The following is a 22,056-nucleotide window of genomic DNA, read 5'->3' as shown; positions in this document are numbered from 1 at the left end:
ACAAACAGAAAAAAATGGTAAAAAGAACATTTTAGTTTATTATAGAATTGTGAAAATAAGAAATGATTTGTTTTAGGAAAAAAAGATCTTTAGATTCCCTTTTACAAGATTCAGAATTGGTTAGTCCTTTCTTCCTATTTAATCTGTAGATTAGAGTTATAAAGTTCAGAGCACACCATAATAAAAAAAGTTAACAATTATGAATTCCTTAAAAGTTTACTTTTGAGTACTATTTAGTTCATGTGATTGCAAAAGTGAACTGAGTTTTCTTTTCAAAGAAAATTTCTTTCCTTTTCAAAGCATGTGACCATTTACATATAATCCTGAGTTACAAGTATGAGTATAATGAGCCTTGATGGTGCATTGGTGCTAACTCTGCTCGTTGCCAGGAGTTTGATTCCTTCAATCCTGACTGACTCAGGTAGACTCAGCCTTTCATCCTTCTTAGGTTGGTAAAATGAGGACCCACATTGTTGACTCTGTAAACCATTTAGAGAGGGCTGTAAAACACTGTGAAAGTATATAAATCTAAGTGCTATTGCTATAATTGTATAATTATACAATTATTTATATAATTCTTTGTCTTACCTTATTTTACTTTAGCAGTCAAAACAAGAAGACTCATAGCTTTTACATTCACAGATTGGTGTAATACAAGGAGTTGAGCAAAAACTAATGCCATGGCATGACAATGTGCACCTTTACCTCCCCATTACATTACAGGAAAATATGCCAGTTGTTGATCCACCATCTATGAGCTGTATATCTTCTTTGGTCTTTGGAGGACTTGCCCTACTCCTAAGGGGAACTGGATGGCTCAGGCATTGGAAAACATAGCAGCAAAGAATGTGGGATTCCCCTCCATTTACACATTGAATGGTGACATCGAGATGAAAAATAACCAACCTACCTGTGAGAGATTGAAAGTAGCAACCGTACTGTCATCGTACAGAAGAATGTTAATAGTGTCTAATGCCCAAGTACTTTCTGCAAGAAGGCCTGATTTAAGAGACATCATCACTCGCCAGGCTTCCGGACTCACTGAAAACAAACAAAGCAAGAAAGCATTTATTAAGAAGAAATCTGCAGCATTGGAAGCCTGAAAACAGAGACAATTTGTTTTTTTTAAAGAGCAGAGTACTATACTTGCACAACTTCCAAAGTATGTCCAAATAATTTTTGATGCCCTATTATATAATCATATGAAAAGAGGTAGACTATTGTGAAACTGAAGGGATGACCTTCTCTAAAGCCTAGGAAATTGACAGAGACATTAAGGTTTTATCTCAGTTAATTTGGAAATACATACGTACATGTGTCACACATGCTTTGTGGTACAGAGTGAAAACTCTGTATATTCTGATGAAATGCTCCACTTTCATTTTGTAAAATGCAGTTAATCTCCACATCTTTAGAGTAGGAGGGTGGAGAGAAAAAAAAGCAGCTTTATAATACCAGTAGAAGAGGTTGACAGGGGAAATATCAAACTGCTCTATGTTTATTGGTTTCTTCATCTTCAGAAAAATTAAAATTATGTTTGCTTCAGCACTCTTACAATGCTCACTTAAAGCATACATTTATAAAGAACCAAAGTAATTTTTGTTTTAAAAAACTGCTAGGTATTTCTCCCTAGGAAACGAATTCTCCTGGAGTTTCCTTTTAGGGAAGGAAAGCTACCAAGAGAAGGATAGTTTTTGCAGCTTGAGTGATATCCAAACATATCAATATACCTCTGTAAGGTGCAACAAGATACTATTCATCAGCAACTTCAGAAAATGGGGCATATATCAGTGCAATAAGACTATCTTTGCTTTCTTTCAGGAAAGAAGATGACTGATCAGCATGTCCAGAATTTGTCATATCATATCATATCATATCTCATAGATCAATTTTCCAAGCAACAGTACCGTTATACTGCTCCAAGTCAAGCTTCCTCAGCTTTACATATATTTTAACTGTTTCCTTTTGTTAAGAGTTACTACTCCATTAACAACTTTACTCCTTGAAAAGAGAGCTTCCAAGTTAAAATTTCAAGTGTTTTTTGTTTAAGTTACTAGATATAAGATACATTATATGGGAATTCAGACTTTTGTTCTGAGATCATAAGCAACCATTAATTATGCACAATATAAAATACTATGAAAATACATAAGAACAATATCATCTTAAAATAATACAATATTGTACCTCTTACCACCATTATACTTCCCTAAATATTCAGTAATCATTTGTATTTTGATGATACATAAATCATCATTCCTACCACGAAAAAATTTGAGCTCAGCTTCAATTTAATAAAACTAATTTTTTAAGTGAATTAATAGAAATAAATACAAGCTCTACAAAATTATTGTAAAAAGTTTCTTCCTCTGTAAGGACAATAGGAAGACTTACCGATATCTTTTGAGGTAATCTTTCGCCTTGGTTTTAAAACTGGTTGGGATGCTTCTACTGAACCTGGAGGAAAAGTGACTTCCCGCCTAATAGATGGTGGTGGTTGTGTTGGAGGACCTGTGACCTGCGAGCCTGGAAGAGTGGGCATAACTTTTGGCATCTTCATAGAGGATAGGAATGGAGATTTACTGGGAGACATACGATTTTCATGAGAGCGTGGGAAAGATGCAGGGCTAGGAGCTCGAGATATGTGGTTTGGCATTGATGGTGGCGTCTGATAGGATGACTGAGGAGGTCGAGTAATAGGCTGCATGGAAGCAGAGGATGACATGTAAGAAGGCTGTCGCTGGTTGACATGAGAAGGCCACTGGCTTTCATGGTTTATTCTCTGGTCAGGTACCATCATATCATCAGTACGATTCATCCCTGGATAAGGTGGGGCCTGCACAGGGCCTCCGGGGCCTTGCCTGTTCTGATATGGGTAAGACATATCATTTCTTGTGGGCCACACGTTTTGTTGGGGGCTTTCACTGGAAGCTGATGACTGCATTGGGCCACCAATCATCTGTGGAGGTATTCCATGTTGTTGCATTTGTCCAGGAGCCTGCATCCTCTCTCTGTTATAAGGATATGGATACTGTCCCTGGATGGGTCTCCTGTCTGGTCCAGAGTAAGCACTGCTGTACTGGTTAAACATCTCCTGCTGTTGGTTGCTATATTGCATGTTAAACATATCTCCATCATGCCGTTTTGCTGGAGGCCCATACATGCCATCCATATGACGTTTGTAGCTCTGAAAAAATACACACCAAATATTTAAAATAATATAAAGTGTTATTTTTGTATGTTCTTATGCATTTGTGTGATAGAATATCTGAGCATGTTCTTTCCCTCATGCATACACATTTTCCTTGTGATGATTCTTATGTGGCTAAATGTTGCCAATAACATTTATTTATTTTGAAACATACACAATACAAACCCCCAATTAATAATATGCAAGAAAATTAAAAAACAAATTATAAAAAACTAAAAACAGAGGAATGTATAACATGCAATAACAAGTAAAGATGAACAATCTAGGCACATCATTTGTACAGTATATCAAGCATTAAACAGTATATGAAGAGTTCACATTAGGAAAAAAGAGAAAACTATATTGTAAATGATGCTTGTTAGTTAAACAAAGCCCAGAAGAAGAAGAAAATCCTCATTGCAAAATTTTCTTGTAGGTTCCACTTATTTTTAATTGCAAATAATTTACTTTGAAATGTTATTAGTTATGTATCAAACAATCAATAAATATAATTGGAATGGTGTGGAAGAAAGGTTACATCAACACTAATTGCTCAGTTCTATTATGGAGGACAGGCGATGGCAACTTCTGCAAATTCACCTTTCTCCCTTCTCCCTAGTTGAAATATCCTTAGAGCTTTTAAATAAGAAGGCAGAATTATCTTCCTTTCTACTTTTATACAACAGTAAAATAGTCTGTTTATGAAGGCTATGGGTTCCCCATGTCTAGAGATTTTTAAGATGCTGGTCAGCCATTTTTTATGAGTGATTTAACTGTTTTTCCTGCACAAGGCAGAGAATTTGACTAGCTACTCCTTGTAGTTCCTTCCAATTTTACAATTCTCTGATCCTACAAATCCCCCCCCCCCCTCTAAATTTAATGCTACCACAATTTAGTCATTGCATATGGAACTATTTGGGATAAATCGTATTAATTATCGATGCTTTCTTATAAATTTCTCAATCAATAAAACAGAATAATTTTAGTGCAGGTTCTGTATCATAACATTAGCCAATTACTGTTAAGAACCATTCCATATAAAAGGATACAAATATACACTGTTCATAAGTAACAAACATTGTTGTCCACTGTTTACTTTTTTTGCCAGTGCCAAATTAGATTTCTAGAATGAATTTTGCGAAACGAATAGCACTATAAAACTATTTACCTGCTGCTGTGGAAACATTCCAGATTGGTGTCCTCCATAGGGGGGTTGTCCAGAAGGAGGAGCTTGCATTGGATACTGCGGTCCATACGTTTCATGCCTGCAATGAAAAATATGAGCTGTATGTTAGTGCTTATGATTTCCAAAATGCCCCAAAATATTGAAACTTCTTATCCCATTAAGACAGTTTCTATCTTTCATGAAGCCTGAAAATCTCCAATAGCACCCTCTTTTTTCATATCAAACACCCTCCACCAAATGTAGTACAGTTTGTTTTAAAAATGAAGTGGTTTTAATATTCGATTTCATACACTCAATTCCACTCAAACGTATTCAATACAAATGTAACAGAGTAAATCAGTGATCAGTCTCTTAGAATAATTTACAAAAATATATCAATATTGGTAAAAAAAAAGTGATGTCTCTGTATTCAGGATTGAAAGTGCCTACCATCAGATAAAAATAACATGTGGCCTGGATGCAGACATGTTTCACCTTTCTTCGGATGACTTAGCAGTTTATGATACCATATTCTTGAATCTCACTTGGCAATGTCTACATGAGCTTTAATACAAAAGCATCTGACTAATGTACTGTAACTGAGAAGAAATGCAACTGACTGGCTGAAGCAGATTCCATACTTGATATTCAGAATGTTGGCAACAATATATGATTACCTAATATCGCCAGAGTACTACAATTTTAAAATCATTTATGTATAAATGAGTAATGCGTGACCTAATAGCCATTCTTAGATTTTTTTTTTAAAAAAGATTACAAATCTGAAGTGGAAAGATAGTTAACTGGAATACAAAGAAATAATGGAATGTAAAACAACAGTAGCAATACTATGATTACATATCTAATAAAATCAGCTAAGACTCACTCTTTTAAACGATTTCAATGAGCTTATTATATCTATTGGGCTCCAAACTTAGGAGTTTTAGGTGCAGCCTCAAACTTACCTGGAATTGATGAAAAGCACCATCTAACTATATTTTATCCAAATAGATAAAACGTTTACATTTGTTCTTACAATGTGACATCTAAATGCAGTCATCAAATTCTCCCATACCAGGTTGAATGCATTCAGCATTGGATGTAAGCACCATGAGCTCACCCAGGATATCATACTCCTGAAGTGGGCTAGCTAATATTATGGTAACAGCACAAATATCATGATCAGAAATGTCACATAGTACAGCAGAAAAGTACAGAAAATGGGGCAAGGGAGAATGGGGGAGTTTTGATTGGACACAGCAATCTGTGTGCTACTCCTGAGACGTACGTCTAAAAGATAAGGCACTTACCCTGGGAGAAAAGAGAGTGAATTTCCCAATTTCCCAAGCAATGCAGTTTCCTGGATTATTGCATTGTTGCATTAAATACACATATGGTTGATTTATAATACCTCAATAAAAAAAATCTATATTGCCCCAGTGATCTAAAGTGGAGAAATCTGCTAAAAGTGAAAGTAATTGAAATTTCAAGAACTTCCGTGATCTACTTTGTCACTAAAAATATATGCGGCTTAAATTGTGTTAAATAAGGGTAGAGATAATAGTCATGTTATCACTGTATAGCGATACGTGAAACAAATTTATTTTAGGGTTTGAGAGAAAGGAGCAGCACCCTGTATTTCAAGCACATGTTCAATTAATTTATTTATGAAACGACATCAACAAAGAAACATCTGAGAACCTCATTGTTTTACAAATGAATGTAAAGTAAAAGGCTGAGAAAAGTATACTCTGGTGAATGGTTTTATAATGTGTAAAAATGCTGTAATCTCAAGTTCTCTACATAGTCCAAATGAATCCATCTCTAGAATCCAAACTTTTAAAAGCTTTCAAAAAAGCCAAAGGAAAGCATAAAATTATCTACCAAGCACTGCAGCCAGGCAACCATCATTATTCTCAAGGAATTTATGCCAGTGTCTTGCAGAAAATCCGAGAGCATGAAATGCAACATAGCAATCCAGTATAGCAAATTGCACCTCCTATCCAGTAATCCTTAAAATTTAAGTTTATCTGTTAACACAGGTATTTTAAACAGATTAAATTATTCACCTTTGTTGCCCAGGATAACAGTTAGGAGAGTACATGCTTGGGTCACTGTTTGAAGGCACCATGTTGCTTTGACCAGGTGCTCCCATACTGCCTTCAGGACCCAGCCCATGATCCAACCTAAAAATGACAAAGGAAACCTCACACTGTAAAAAACACTTATTCTTCAAGTCTGGTGAATTAAAATAATAATAATAAAAAAAAACTTATGGAATAGCCAATTTCAAATCAACATTTTCTCTAAGACTGAAAATGTTTTATAGGCCACTGCAGATTTTTTGATGAATAAAATTTTAGAGGCTAGCTTTTTGCCTGATGTATAAAGAACTATGCAGTTGCAAGTTTCATATCTATTCATGAAACTTACTTAGGATTCTATGTAATTAATAACTAAAAAGTAATTGTAGAGAGTAAAGAGGATGGCCTCGGTATTTATTTACTTGTTAAATTTATTTGCCACCTATCTTGCCATGGGACCATTCTGGGTGGCTTGCAAAAATAAAACAAAATTAAAATGGTAAAAAAAATGTAAAAATAACAATAGTAAAGGAATAAAACAATAAAAATAAACAATGGAAGTGCAACAATATGAAATGAAAAAGATAGTGGAGGGGAAGCAGGGAGCTCGGGAGGAGATGGGCTTAGTCACATCCAGTGTTGTATTTCCCCACTTTCCAAGGCCAATTATTAGGTTACAAATTGAAGAACACATTTGTCCAGATAGTGTTCGGAAGCAGATCAGAGAAGCAGCTCTATCATTTATTGAACTATAAAAAGGGGAAGAGGTACAATAAAATTTGCAAGGTTCTTTTATTATAGACCCTTGATGGCGAACCTATGGCACGTGTACCACAGGTGGCATGTAGAGCCCTTTCTGCTGGCACGCATGCCATCGTCCCAAGTCAGATCTCCTTAGTGTTTCTTTCATGAGGTTCTATTTCCCTGCAAACAATGAAACAGAAGCTCATGAAAGAAAAAGATCTTACCTCTTGCCACACTGTTGGGATGCCCTGCCTCCCGCCCCAGCCAGCTGATCTTCAGTCTCTGCTGCGCATCCATGCATGCCTGTGCATGCACGTGCATATTCACGCAAATTCACGCATGCACATCTCTCAGTTTGGGCATGCGTGCATGCGCAGTTTGAGCATTCGGTGTCTAAAAGATTCGCCATCACTGTTATGGACAATCTCAATGAAAGTAGTTTTAGCCTTCTTGTGGAATTGACTTTTTAGTTTGGTATACCTAATGGTGTTGACCTAAATCTTGCAAATCTGTGTTGTTACCACTTTACTGAATTAGGAAGCTGCTTCTGAATGTTATGAACTTTACTCTATCACCTTGGCAATGCACCCTGGGTGCCTCCCTCAACACCGTTGCTCCTACTCTATATAGTCATTCTTTTTTTTTAAATAATGTGATCATTTCCCCCAAAATATCATAATCCTAATGATAATCCTCATCATAATCCTTAGGGCAGGGGTGTCCAATCTTGGGAACTTTAAGACTTGTGGACTTCAACTCCCAGAATTCCCCAGCCAGCCATGCTAGCTAGAGAATTCTGGGAGTTGAAGTCCACAAGTCTTAAAGTTCCCAAGTTTGGACACCCCTGCCTTAGGGGCTACATTTACATGATGAGTTAAACCATTTTGAAACTGATTCATTTTAGCAATTTTGGGTATGAAAATCCACAGGCACTTCTAATATTCTGATCAGTGATGGAAACTAATTTGAATTCACTACTTATCTTTTTAGTAAAGTATAATGACATAAAAATCTCTTCGATTGCTTTATAAAGCAAAGTTTATTGCTCAATATGCATTTTCAATAGTCTTTTTCTTGCTGTCAATTTTCTTAGTAGCATTTTTCAAAAGTTATCTATAAAGAAGAAGGTGCTTCAACAAATGAGCCAAAATTACAATATATTGCTGCTTTTCTGGCAGATAGATAATGCTAAACCAGAAAGCTCCCACTGCCAAGCTGCAGAGAAAAAAAAACACATTCTGCATGAATTGTTTTTTTCCCAGAACACTGAAACATGGCAAGAAGCATTTACTGGTGTAGCACTAATTTTTATGCAGTTGACTGTTACTGTAAATGGTATAATTTTGAAGAGGATAAATAAATAAAAAGGTTCTGCTACTTTATGCATTTTATCGTGCTTTTACAGCCAGTGTTCGCCATCCCCTCCCCTTCTTTGAGGGGAAGAGTTTGCTTTTGCAAAAAAGGGATCTCCCCTCTACTGAATTCCAGCCAATTAGCAACTCCTCTCTTTTCTTCTCTCTGGCTATGGTCTTATGACTAGGGTGTGTGTGTGGTGGCCTAGTGGTTAAGACGCTGGGTTTGTCAAGCAGAAGGTTGGCAGTTTGAGACCCAAGTACACAGTTCAAAGGCATGCAAATGCAAGTAGTCAAATGGGTACCACTTTGGTGGGAAGGTAACAACGGTCCGTGAGTGTCTTTGGGCAACATTACCAGCCAGCTTTAAATGGCTGTTATGAATGGGTGTTGTTGTGGGGGGGTGGGGGTTGTTGTGTGGGTGAGTGGGGGGGTTGTTGTTGTGGGGGGTGGGGGGGTTATTATTTTATTATTTATATTTATTTTATATTGTGGTTTTAAGTCCTGTAAACCACCGTGAGTCACCATGTGCAAGTAGGTGGCAATATAAATAAAAACACTGGCTCCTTCAGCTAAGCAAGAGAAGAGCATTGCCTCCCCTAGTGTCGGACACAACTGGGAAGGGAAAATCTTGACCTTTTTATGGTCTTATGATGCTAACACAGAACTAAGCTCTCAGGGTGGGAAATAGACTTGGTTTATAGAGTGAACTCAGCGTATGCTAGAACACATAATGTACCCAGGGAGGTACACATTAAATTTCTCAGAAAAAGTACAAGAGATGAGATTCTGAGTGCACAAAGGGGGCAAGAATTGAAATACCAGGACAGGCATATAACCATTCTGAAACAGATCCCCAAGAAAGTGAGGGAAAAAAGAAAAAGTTACTCGCAGCTAGCGAAGAAACTATACCAGAAGGGGGTGTGGTTCAGATGGCTGATGCCTGAAGGTATGCTAGTATTCTGGGAGGACACAAGAGTTAGAATTAATACACCCATAGAGGCAAAGGCCTTTATGGACAAAAACAAAGCACTCTTAGAAAAACCAGATGACCCTACACCAGACACACAGGACACGGGAGGGGCCGGAGCTCTGCCAGCAGGGGGAGATGGGGCGACACCGAGAAAAACCAGATCACAAAAATGAATAAGAAAACTTTCTTGACATAAGTTGACCGAACTTATTAATTGAATTTATATGCTGACTATATGTAACTATTTAGTAATGAATTTTTTTGCAAATGTATACTTCGAGTATGGAGGGAGGGGACACCTACCACACATTTCAACCGTCAAAGTTTGTACTTATCCACTACCTTTTTCCTTGTAAAATTCTAAAAAAACCAATAAAACGTTGTTTAAAAAAAAAAAAAGAACTAAGCTCTCCCATTGGCTTAACTTTGAATTGGGTGTGGGAGAGGATGGGAAGGAATATATCTCTGTTACCTATCAGAGGTATCCAGTTTTCCCTTTCTACATTGGTGAGTGTGTATTGCTTGCCTGCATACCAGAGGATATTGATTCCAACCCCATGTCAGTTATGTGTGTTGGGTCACAATGTGAATGAGGATATGCATCCATATGGAAGTATTGTTGACTTTATTGAGGCTGGGATGTATTAAATGACTATCCTGAAAATGAGAATCTTTGTTTACGTAGATTTTTGTAATGTACTCCTCTACAACAGATAGCACAAAATCATTAGAACAAGGTGCAATTTCCCAGTGGCTGGTTCATTAAGCATACACATACACAAACATACACACAGATACACACACTGAATAATAATGCTGAAATCTGATTAAGCAAAAAATATATCAAATATAGCTCAAGGCGACTCCTTGTTCAGCACACACTCACTTATTAGTTCTTACTCAAAATGGACTCAGTCTCTATTAGTGGTTCTGCTCTCGCTGATTTTCTGAAGAGCATTAAATGGCTCAGCTAAATGGTCTGTTAGAAGAACAGTGACAATGCAGAATCTTTTCACCATTTTTCTCTGTGTTTTGAAGCTGATGAAGTCTCACCTCCGGTCATAACCACTTCCATAGGGAAACTGTTGGCGTTGTCCTATGCCCATGTTGGAAATGGTTCCAGCGGGACTCTGGCTGTACATATCCTGCATGCCACTGTTGGGCATTTGTCCAGGGGCCATGAAGGGTTCACTATTTCCAGGCACTATGAAAGAAAGAAAGAAAGAAAGAAAGAAAGAAAGAAAGAAAGAAAGAAAGAAAGAAAGAAAGAAAGAAAGAAAGAATATATGGCTTACCTATGTTATTTGAAAGATATATTATTAAGAATTATTAAATACCATTTATGTTCAGAGAACTGAAGCAGAATAATTCAACAAACAGTATCACAACTGAGGAGATACAAACTTCAGCAACAAGTGCTATTATAATGCTACTGGGTATTTTACTGTGGTTTACAAAGCTGGGACCACATCGATACTCTAAGCACACTGTATTTTATAATTTTAAATCCAAATAAAAATCTCAAGCATTTTTTATGTTTTCTGCTTTTTTTTTTCCTCAAGAAAGGAGTCTACTACTAACCAATAAATTTCCAATGGATCAAATGTATTAGCATTATGATCACAGCTATCCTTGTTCTCTAAGATCAGCCTACACAAATGAAATATATATCTCCATACCTATTTGTGTACTGAATTTGGAAAGGAAGATGTCTAAATATCTACTGGCTACTGGATAATGGATAGTTTCTAAAATATCAATCTACCGACAAGTAAGGTTTTTCTCCCTCCTGGAAGTGGACATAAAACACAAATCTCTTCCGTTTTTGATGTTGGCAGGAAAAAAAATGTAAGTGACCAGGATTGGTAAATCTGGGCACTAAATAAAAATGTTTTTCCTAAGTTCTTTACAGCTTTTGATTTGCTCATTTTAAATTTCTGCTTTACCACTGCTGCTCTTATTTTATTGATTTACTTGTTTTATTGCTCTATTATTTATTCCTGCTTTCAGATTTCTAACTGGAAGTCACTTTGGAAATCTCCTTGGGACTTAAGAGTAATAAATGATTTCATAGATACAGAATATTGTCTAGTATAAATCATGACTCAGTCATTATCTCTCATCTTGAAGTATACAACAAGGTTCTTGTGAATGTAAAATAGTTGTTGTAGCTGTATATACAGATACCTGCCTACATACTGTACATACATAAATAGAATCTAGCTGTGAAAGATACTCTAGAGAGGCATTTTTGTTCAGGTTTTCTGAAATAATTGAGTCCTGCTATACAGTCAGAATTTTGCTTAAAGTACAGCATTGCTCCACAAATACTGCTAAAGATTCAGTATGACTTTTTTGTATTTTTATGTATCTTCACATATGACTGTTAAAGGGATTTGAATCTTATTAGTAGAAGTCATGATATAAATGTTCTATTTAACTCAAATCCCTATACATTTTAGACATTGCTGAGACTTTTGTCCAGATCTAAAAATCTAGCACTTGGAGCAGGTTCCCATAATGTGGAACTGTTGCAAAAGATCCTTACTTCCATGTCAAAAAAGTTTTCCCCAAGAATATTATAGGGTAGATACCCATTTTTAAACCACTACATAAATTTCTTTATACTTAGCATGCCAATTTATTCCTGTAAACTTCCTATAGCAGTTCTATCTTATCTAAGTGAAATAAGACAATGACAATGGGTGATTACTGGTACATTAAGATTTAGACTAAAATAATATATGTTATATAATTGTATGTCTTATTAAACTGGCTTGTATATAATCTGAGTTTACCAAATCCTGTTACTTACAGAAAAGTAATAGGCCTAAATTGAGAGTATTGATATAATTCGAACAATATAATTTTAAAACTCTTTCATATAATTTTCTGTATCATACAAGGAACTTCTTAAACTTATTGGCAAAAATTCTCTGCACTAATCTGTTAACTTCCAAAGTTACTTATGAAAGACAGAGAGACAGAAAGACAGAGAAAAACAAAGTAAAAATATTTTTTATACCTTTGTAATACAAAGATGGAGAATCCCATCTAGGAAGTGATAATACACAAACATAGAGTCTATGTGCGTGCCCCCCCCGCCCCCCCAAATAATGTCAGCAGATACCTTTTCTCATCCCACCAAAAGGATCCTTGTTCGGCTCATAGGGCATTCTTCCCATCATATCTGGCATATTCATTGATTGCTGATAGGGTGCATTTGGAGTCATGGAGTTCCGCTTTGAGTATGTGGAATCACTTATATCCGAAAAGGGATCATGTACATTGACTGAACTATTTCTAAAGAGATAGAACATAAGAAAGTATTTGAGTTATAGAGACACAGTTATAGATGAGCAATGCCTGATCAGGTGGTGATCCATAGAGTTCAAAAAGTTAAACTGTTGTGAAAATCACCACTGTTGCCTTAACAGTATAGGATATATAAGATATTCAAAATATATAGAACAAGTGGTCAAGTACCTCATTCTCTACCTGTTCAGAGTGGAATATGAGAACACCTATTTGTCCAAGGCCCATAAAATAAACTTCATAACAGAACTGGGATTTGAACAAAAGTTTCTTAAATTCAATCCAGCAGTCTAACCATCCCAACACAGTGCCCCCTTTCCATCATTTATATGTATCACAGGTCAATCCTTGGTTTCAGAATTTCTTAATTTATATCAAGAGTATTATCCCTTGTGAAAAGGCACTGTATGGTTAATTTATTCATTTTAATTGCCCCAAAATTAAATATATGAATATAAGCAGATAACCTCTCAAATTTAGTTGACAGATCACTGATCATATCCAGCTTCTGTTCATTGAATATTCCCCAAATTTTATAAACAAAGAAATACCCATTTGTATGTATGGAATAACACGCATGGACAACACCGGGCAAATTTAAAAATCAGTGAGTAGGGTTGTACATGAATGTGCCTGTGTGTTGGTAGATAAACAATTCAAATTGTGCACAAATAATTATTTCTGAGAGGGGCTGACATGTTTTTTTTTTCTCAATGCCAGATGCTGCAGGAAATAATGGAGAAGTCCTTTTAGGGAAAAATAGAAGTTTGTTCTATTTACCAATTAGTTCTCTACAATAGGATTAAGCCAGGATAATGGTTTACTTGGAATTGCTCGATAATTTTCTCCATTTTTTCTGGTTGTTTATGCATGCATCTGGACACAGTTGCACACATATCTATACATACACACAAAGAGTTCCACAGTGAAAAAGCAGAAACTTCATCCTGCAAACTCACATGAAATTACTCTTAAGGCAAAGCTTTTTTTACAGTTTTAGTTCTGCCATCAATGAAGCTCTAACCAAAGACTGAAGAGTTTGGGGTCTGTGCGTGTAATGAGGAAATTGAAATTAAAAGCAACTTTTTCACACATCAGTTTGAACCTCTGCATTTTCAGATCCCACAACTCTCCTTTTTTCATTCCTGGTCAGGGGGAGGGGTGAGATTGACAATATGGTGGCAAAGAAAGATGGGGTAACTGCCACTCACCATCAATGATGTCATGGGCAGCATCCAAGAAATGCCCGTGACACTCATTTTCCAGATACCAATAATATTTCCCACAACATGTTGCATTTTGAGTCACAGGAAAATGCAACATCCCTGAAAGAGAGAGAAGGTGTCTGGATTTGGGGCAGTGACTGCACTTGCCAAAGCACAGATCCAATATCCTGAAAGGCTCTAAGAAAAGTACCTGCTGCTCTGTGTAGGGGTCATCTGTCCATGAGGTGTGGACGCTGGTGTTGGAGGCTTGAGGTCACTTGGCACTTCTGTCATAGAATTGCTCCCCGTAGACTGAGGGGTCTGTGGACCCTGGAGAGAACCCGAGTTAGCTGAAAAATTTTTTAAAAAGAAGAAGGAAGAGGAAAAAAAATATCAGGTGTGAACTCTTGCATGGGTAGAAAGAAAACCGAGGCACAGAAGCAGGAAAGAGAGGTGTTTGTGAAGAAATATCTTTATTTTATTTGAATATACCTCCTAGATGAGATGTGATTTATTTTATTAAATTCTGCTATGGCTAAGAATTAATCATTATATACTGCTTAAGCAAAATTTGTCCAGGTCTCCTTCAAGTTGATGACCAACAGGGCAGATATAATGGAATTGTACAGGTTCCCTGTATCTGAAACTCTAAACTCCTTTCAAAATATACTTGACTTGTAAAAATAATAGATTCACAGACCACAACAGAAAAGTCGGAAACACCAAGTTAATGTTCTTGGATCATTTCCATAGAATCCTAGATGGTCTTTGAGGTTGGTTGTTTTCTTGCAGACATTTTATTATCCAACTAGGTAACATCTTCAGTGCTGGAGGAATTGGTATTAGCTCTTGTTTACATATAGTGGCTTGCCCAGCCAAGTGTTGGTGGGAGTATTGTTTACTATATTTGATTGTTTGTCTGAATTGATAGTTTCAAACTCAAGACAAACTCAATTCAAGGTGGATCATTTCCCTAGAACTGCTTCCAGAGTCTCAAGCAAAATAAATCAATGGACCTTATATTTACAGGGTCTTATAAAGGAGAAACTTTGGTAAAGTTAGTGTTCTAATATCTTGATGTGAGGATCCCAATATATATATACTGTGGAATCATAAATACTTAGGATGAAGCTAATAGAGTAATCTTCTGCCAGGCAACGAAATGTCTAAATTAGCTCTTAAAATATGGGATTCCCACCCCCTCTCATTACTGACTTGACCTGTTCACTAATTGCTCCCTAAAATATGGTGAAAATAGTAATTTCTGCTTCAGCTAGAAAAAAGAGCTCATATAATGTCTGCCACAAAAGATCTATTATGTTACACACTTTGTATATAACAAGTTATTAAGCAAAGTTATTTATTTACTTTACAAAATTTATAAGCTGTCTCAATCCTAAAGGTCAAAAGAAACAGTACAAACAACCATTACCAATTACGATAAATCATCCCAAACCTAAGTATGATAGGCACCAATAAAACTAAACTTTCCAAATGCTAAATATATTCTGAAACAGAAGTGCTTTAATTTTTGTATGAAATATTAGGAAGGTTGGGCTGTGGGTACGTTTGGGATATGGGGAGAAGAGCTGTCGTCTGCTGCATGCCCCAGGCCCTTCACAAAACTGGGATCTGCATCAAGACATGATAGCATTGTTCCAATATCTCAGAGGTTGCCACAAAGAAGAGGGAGTCAAACTATTCTCCAAGGCACCTGAGGGTAGAACAAGAAGCAATGGGTGGAAACTAATCAAGGAGAGAAGCAACTTAGAACTGAGGAGAAATTTCCTGACAGTGAGAACAATAAATCAGTGGAACAGCTTGCCTCCAGAAGTTGTGAATGCCCCAACACTGGAAGTCTTTAAGAAGATGTTGGATAGCTATTTGTCTGAAACGGTATAGGGTTTCCTGCCTAGGCAGGGGGTTGGACTAGAAGACCTCCAAGGTCCCTTCCAACTCTACTATTGTATTATTGTATTGTATTAAGCCCTCTGGATGACCTGGATAGATAGCAAAGACAATTCTGGCAAGGGTGGTTTGATAAGTCCCAGGGTTGTGCTGTATAGGCTATAAAGGTAATGACCACAACTCTGAAATTAGTTGGGAGGCCTACTGGTAATCAATGTAGCAACTTCAAAGTATATGTTACTTTAGTCCAGGGAGGACAAACCTTGGCAACTTTAAGATCTGCGGACTTCAATTCTTAGAATTGCTGGCTGGGGAATTCTGGGAGTTGAGTTCACAAGTCTTAAAAGATGCCAAGGTTGAACACGCCTGCTTTAAAGAACAGAATAGCATTATGTTGCACAACTATCCCATACTTCAAAGTTACCACCAGAATGGAGCATATATAGTTTGACAAGATTAACATCTAGGTATAGAAAGAATAATTTGAGGTTTCCTCAATAGATGAACCTTAATTCTACCGTATCTCAAAAGCATCCAATTAGACTCGTTGGCTAGACTACTGTGCAGTTGTACATTGCTCCCTGAGGCTCGGCCAGAATCCACAGCAATTTCCAAATCACAACTGCATTGAAATGCCTGTCTTTTTTTTATACTGTCTCAAATATCCAGTTGATAATACCAGAGAAGGGAGAGGAGGGTGGGAAGCGGGGAGTGAATGAAAGCTTTCCCATTGCCTAGCAATTCCCCCTTCCTTCCCCCCCCCCCCCGCCAAATTGGAAGAAACAAATAAATACATGAATGTAGCCACTTGGAACTCTATTAATAGGAGGCCTAACATGCTCTCTAGGATATCCCTACCTTTTGCCAGAAGCTACAAATGTATAAGCTAAAGTAAACAATGGAAAGGTTACTGAAGGTTAAGTACATTCACATACTTCAGTCTTAACAGCCAGACGCCATGCTGGGAAGATAATTTACACAGCGTGAACTCGGTGCCCTAATTCTGACAAGGGGGGAGGGAGGAAAAAGCGGTGGGAGGTTTTCTAAGAAACATCACATGTCCACCGTGAATGAAGGTCAATCAAAGGGCACCTTTGTTTATAACCCAGCCCCTTTCCTCGTTTATCTTCCGCTGGGGATTCCCTAGTTGGCTGCCTGCCAGATTTTGTGACATCACCTGTCAGCTAATAATAGAAATGCAGTCAGCCACCTGCCAGCAAAGATAGATGGGTTTTTGGTTACAGACTGACTAATTAAAAGACTGCCTTAGCCCTCTGTGCTCACACTCCCCTCCTTGTTTCCCGCTGCCAAGGAAACCCTGGGCTCTCTATAAACTGAGGCTCAAAGTTTTCTAAACTAAGCCTGCTGAGAACATTGGAATTACAGAAATGTTGGCCGGGGGGGGGGGGTTGGCTCTTTTCCTTCAGTCAGTTGAAATGAAATGCAAAAACAATTGGCCTGAATTAAGAAGCCAGCTCAAGACTGCTACAATTTCAAAGGATAGAAACATGTTTTGCAAATTTGACTTCTAATAATATATTGGGACCGGAACCTTTGTCAGTGATGTGGTAGTTAAGTGAGTTGTATGTGATTTTATGGCCTTTTTTTGTTGCAGTCATTAAATGAATCACTGTCTGTCGTTAAGCGATTCATAAAATTGTTAAGCAAAAATGGCCCCCCCTCCCTTGACTTTGCTTGTTGGAGGCCTCCTGGGAACGGCATAAATGGTAATCACACGATCCTGAAACACCACAACCATTAGAAATTCATGCTGTTTGCCAATGTTATGTGACTACAGGGGCGTTTGTGATGTGAGACTTTACCAGCCTCTGTGTCCATGTTATTTCTTTTTTCAATCTGTTCCTAACTTTTTTCAAAGTTAGGAAGATCAAAAAAAGCAAAATAATATACCTGCTTCTAGTACATCTTAATTAAGCTGTTAAGCTGTTAAAGTATATAGGCAGTTCCAAATAAGGTTTTTTTGTTGTAAAGTCTGAATATTCAGGTGTGTTAAGTTCAAAATATCCATGTATCTAGGCCACCCTTTCGGTATTGCTCCAAGGGCTCCTATCACTATCGGTACAACCATTTCTTTCTTTCTCCACAATAGCTCAACTTCATTTTGCAGATAGAGGTATTTTGTTATTTTTTTCTAACGGTTTTTCTTCAATTTGTGCATCACCTGGTATTGCAATATCAATGCAAGACTTTTTTTTCTTTTCCATAGTGATGTCAGGCTTGTTGTGGGTCAGGTATCGGTCTGTTTGGATTCGAAAGTCCTGCAAGGTTTTGACTTGCTCTATTTCAATAACTTTGTCAATTTAGTTCTTGGTGTTCACATTAATTTTTGCTGCCTTTGAACCCAAACCTCTGACAAAGCTTCTAATGTGTAATTCTGGTGTCAATCATGACATTGTAGCTAATCAATCTGTGAGATTTTGCTGCAGCCACTGATAAAGTCATCCATTGTTTCATCTTTCTCATTGCATGAAAGGTATTTGCTGGTTTTACTGACATTTATTATTATCATAATTATTATCATCATTATCATTATTACTTAAGATTTAATCTTCAATTTGATTCACATTCTAGGACAGGTAACAACTTAACAGTTCAAGTCCTAATGAAGAAATTATTGTTGTTTCTGTTTGTTATTGTTATTATTGTTGTTGTTATTGAACGTGAAGGATATTTGGGCGCTTTGTCTATCATGCATGTTTTTCTGAAGATTCCCAGTTTGCTTTTTATTAAATGGATACAGAGTAAAAACTGAGCATCAAAAGAGCAAGAAGCTTGTTCTCTACCTCTACATTGTAATCTTTTTCATGAGAAAGTTTATTTTCTTTGAGCAGGGATTTTGTGAATGGAGTCATGTCCACAATGGCAGATATTTATGAATGGGAAAGTGCCACCATGGTGGCTGTTTTGTGTCCTGATGCTTTTTCAGCATTGCAAATTAGCATGCAGTAAGGTGAAATTCAATTATAGATACAGCAGTAAGTTAGGAAAAATATGGAAAACATAATTTGGTAAACACACTCCTTTCTCCCCTTCAGTATATACTGAGGAGAATTCTGTTTAGTAATTGACTTTTTATGAATAAATTGTGATTCAAAGAACTGAAAGCTGAAACACTAACAGTCCTCTATTTCCTTTATTCAAGCACCATTATGCATTGTTAACTCTTCATATATTTTGCACTATTGGTGTGTCCATAAATTGCTTGTACAGAATAAGTGTTGAAAATTAGGAAACTGACTAATCCTTATATATTTTATAAAACCCCTAACTCAGCAGTAAAATCTATGAACAACAACTCATATTTGATGATATTTTTCCCAGATGTAGTCATGTTTTTGTTTTAAAAATGGAGTTTCTACTTGGTCTAAATATTTTTTTTGAACTAAATAGGATACTGATAAGACCTTTAAATGTGGGCTAAATGTTTACACCATGAACTCTGACATTTCTCTGCTTTACCATTTACTCAAAGTAAAGCTAGATTTTCCATTTGAAATCTGTTTACTTCAGGCTGTTAAGAGGGTATTGAGGTGTAAACAGTTATGATGGAAAGTAAATAGTGGCACACTGGTTCAACTATATGGAAAATCATTCCTAACACTAATTCTTAGTGTTTACGGAATATCCATCTAAACTAAACTGTTCCAGCACCATCATTGACACGATAGGGCTTTCAGAGAGATATTACAGCAATGGAGTTGCTATTCAATTTATCCCAGTATTTTAAGTTTGCTGTTTCACTCCACAGCATACGATTACTTCCATTGCAACAAAAGGCAAGTTATCTACAGCAAATGTTTTTCTAGTATTTCTGCTGGAAAAATAGCTCCCATCTCTGGAAAGTAATATTTTAAAGACTGATAGCTTTATTTTGTGATATAAACTTTCTTGGACCGAAGCCCACTTCATTATTAGAAATAAATATTGCTCTCAGTTGGCAAATATGTTTTTATAGGTGGGTGTGTACATACACACAGAACATACTTAAGTATTTTCCTAAGGCAATAGCATCCACAGTAATATTAATTCCAGAATGAATAAAATCCAATTTTATGAATAATTGTCTAGTTTGGGAATTTTTCATTGCTGCCTATAAGTGAAGTATTTTTTGTTGAAGTACGGTCACCTTGTCAGACAAAAGAACTAAGAGATCTAAGCATTCTTCAGTTCGTTTCTCAGTGTTATTTTTCTATTCTTTTTAAGGAAACTGACTGTTTGTTCCTGTCCACAAGCGCTAGTATATAATATCATATTGGAGGAACAATTGAATGGCCAAATAAAATAGTAGGTTGACTGAATTATATTACAATACACTACCTATGGATACCTCATCATTTTAATCTCTCTCTTTATACTTCTAGCATGCATTTTTTACATTCTACATTTTATGGCCTATGGTAGGCTCCTTATTATGCTTCCTCCCCTTCCTTGGGTGTCTCAGTCTTCTTGCAGCTACTAGCAATTTTCATTTTTTTTCTTTTTCTTTCCATACACCTCTCAATAGGTTACGCACTCTGAAATACTCTAGATGGCTATTATGTATTATTTCACTTTCCTATGATCCCTGTTTGGTCCTCCTATTTTTGTAGGAGCCGTGGTGGCACAGTGGTTAGAATGCAGTATTGCAAGCTACTTCTGCTGACTGCTGGCTGCAGTTTGGCAGTTCAATTCTCACCAGCTCAAGGTTGACTCAGCTTTCCAACCTTCCGAGGTGGGTAAAATGAGGACCCATTGTTGGGGGCAATGTGTTGGCTCTGTAAACCATTTAGAGAGGGTTGTAAAGCACTGTGAAGCGGTATATACGTCTAAGTACTATTGCTATTGATCTACAATTTGCTGCCTCTATTCTCCTACTTTCACTTTTTTCTAATGCTGCCCACAATTCTATTCTCAGATTTCTATTATCTCCAAAACAAACAAACAAACAAACAAAAACTGTACATGCTTTCCAAGTTTTCTGTGATACCAGAGCTGATGAGCAAACCACTGTCCCAAACTTCATCACTGATGGTAAAACATTTGTTGTCAACATTAAATGTAGTATCGATGAAAATAAAATGTTACGAATAAAAAATGTAAAAACAACAGAAGTCCATAGAAAGATTTTACTATATGCTGTAAAGTATTTGCTGGAACAATGCCATTAGAATTTTGCAGATCTAAAAAAGTTAAATAAAAATGGAAATACAGCTTGATTCTGCTTCGGTAATGTGGAGTGCATTTTCCTTCCATTAGAAATTAGTAGTAAACATTTTAATAGTTATTAATGAAGTTAAATTTAATATGTAGAATGTCGGTACAGATTTGACAGATATTTGCACGTGTCAATATGAATATATGCAAATCCTTTAAGAGATCTGTTGACATAGATAATCAAGAACTATTAAAATCTCCCTCATTTATGAGCTCCAGAAATTAATTAGGAATATCTACATGTGGCAGATGTTTTTATGAGATTTAAGTTTTTAGTAACTCCATCTCCTATGCAATTTTTTTAAAAAAATGTTTCTGTAGTTCTTCAACTTACCAGGAGATGGCGGCTGAATCTTAGCTTGTTTCTTAGTATCTCCAGTGCTGAAGACTTCTGGAGGGGGTTCCTCCCCTCGTTCAATCTTGCATTCAAAGGCAAAGAGGTATTGAATATATTGTTTTTTCAAGGAACTGGCTGCACTGCTCGAAGTGCCAACGTTTAGGTTGGTAGCCAGCTCACGCCACTTCTTATTTTTATTAACCTAAGAAATGAAGGAAGGAACAAATACACAAATAAATAAAATAGCAGGTTGAAAATGAACTGCAGCAAAGTAGATTGATTAAAAAAACTGAAAAGGGAAAAACCTACATGTAATGTCTTTCAAAAAACAAAACAAAACCCTAATGCCCATTATTCCCACACTTAATAATGCATAAACATTATCTGCACTTACCAAACCATTAAAAAAAACTTACTTTAGCTATATAAAATGCTTTGCTATTTACATCTCTACTTTTTATGCTTTCAGTGAGCTTGAGATGTGTAGTGTGATCAAATTTATTTTATATACTTTGTTCCTCTGACACACAAGCATGCAGTCTGAGTGTTATTATTATTTTTTAAATCAA

General features: G+C 36.5%; 1 protein-coding gene across 10 annotated transcripts in view; it reads right to left on the bottom strand.

Annotated features, from left to right (window-relative positions):
* Nucleotides 1–22,056, bottom strand: part of ARID1B (AT-rich interaction domain 1B) — a 425,150-nt gene that overhangs the window by 2,928 nt on the left and 400,166 nt on the right. For 6 of the 10 annotated variants that reach the window (XM_081944091.1, XM_081944097.1, XM_081944093.1 and 3 more), the window contains 8 exons: nucleotides 21,485–21,689; nucleotides 14,240–14,378; nucleotides 12,639–12,811; nucleotides 10,562–10,712; nucleotides 6,425–6,541; nucleotides 4,359–4,455; nucleotides 2,395–3,187; nucleotides 911–1,041 (listed from right to left, as the gene is read on the bottom strand). In XM_081944091.1, the coding sequence (XP_081800217.1) occupies nucleotides 911–1,041; nucleotides 2,395–3,187; nucleotides 4,359–4,455; nucleotides 6,425–6,541; nucleotides 10,562–10,712; nucleotides 12,639–12,811; nucleotides 14,240–14,378; nucleotides 21,485–21,689 (1,806 nt within the window). The remainder of the gene's footprint in view (nucleotides 1–910; nucleotides 1,042–2,394; nucleotides 3,188–4,358; nucleotides 4,456–6,424; nucleotides 6,542–10,561; nucleotides 10,713–12,638; nucleotides 12,812–14,239; nucleotides 14,379–21,484; nucleotides 21,690–22,056) is intronic. The other 4 variants (XM_081944094.1, XM_081944099.1, XM_081944098.1 and 1 more) reach the window with 1 other exon arrangement.

The sequence above is a fragment of the Natrix helvetica genome (genome assembly GCF_964273705.1).
Source record: "Natrix helvetica genome assembly, chromosome: 2".
NCBI lineage: Eukaryota > Metazoa > Chordata > Lepidosauria > Squamata > Natricidae > Natrix > Natrix helvetica.
Note: the sequence above shows the minus strand (reverse complement) of the source record. Positions and strands in the feature narration are given on the sequence as shown.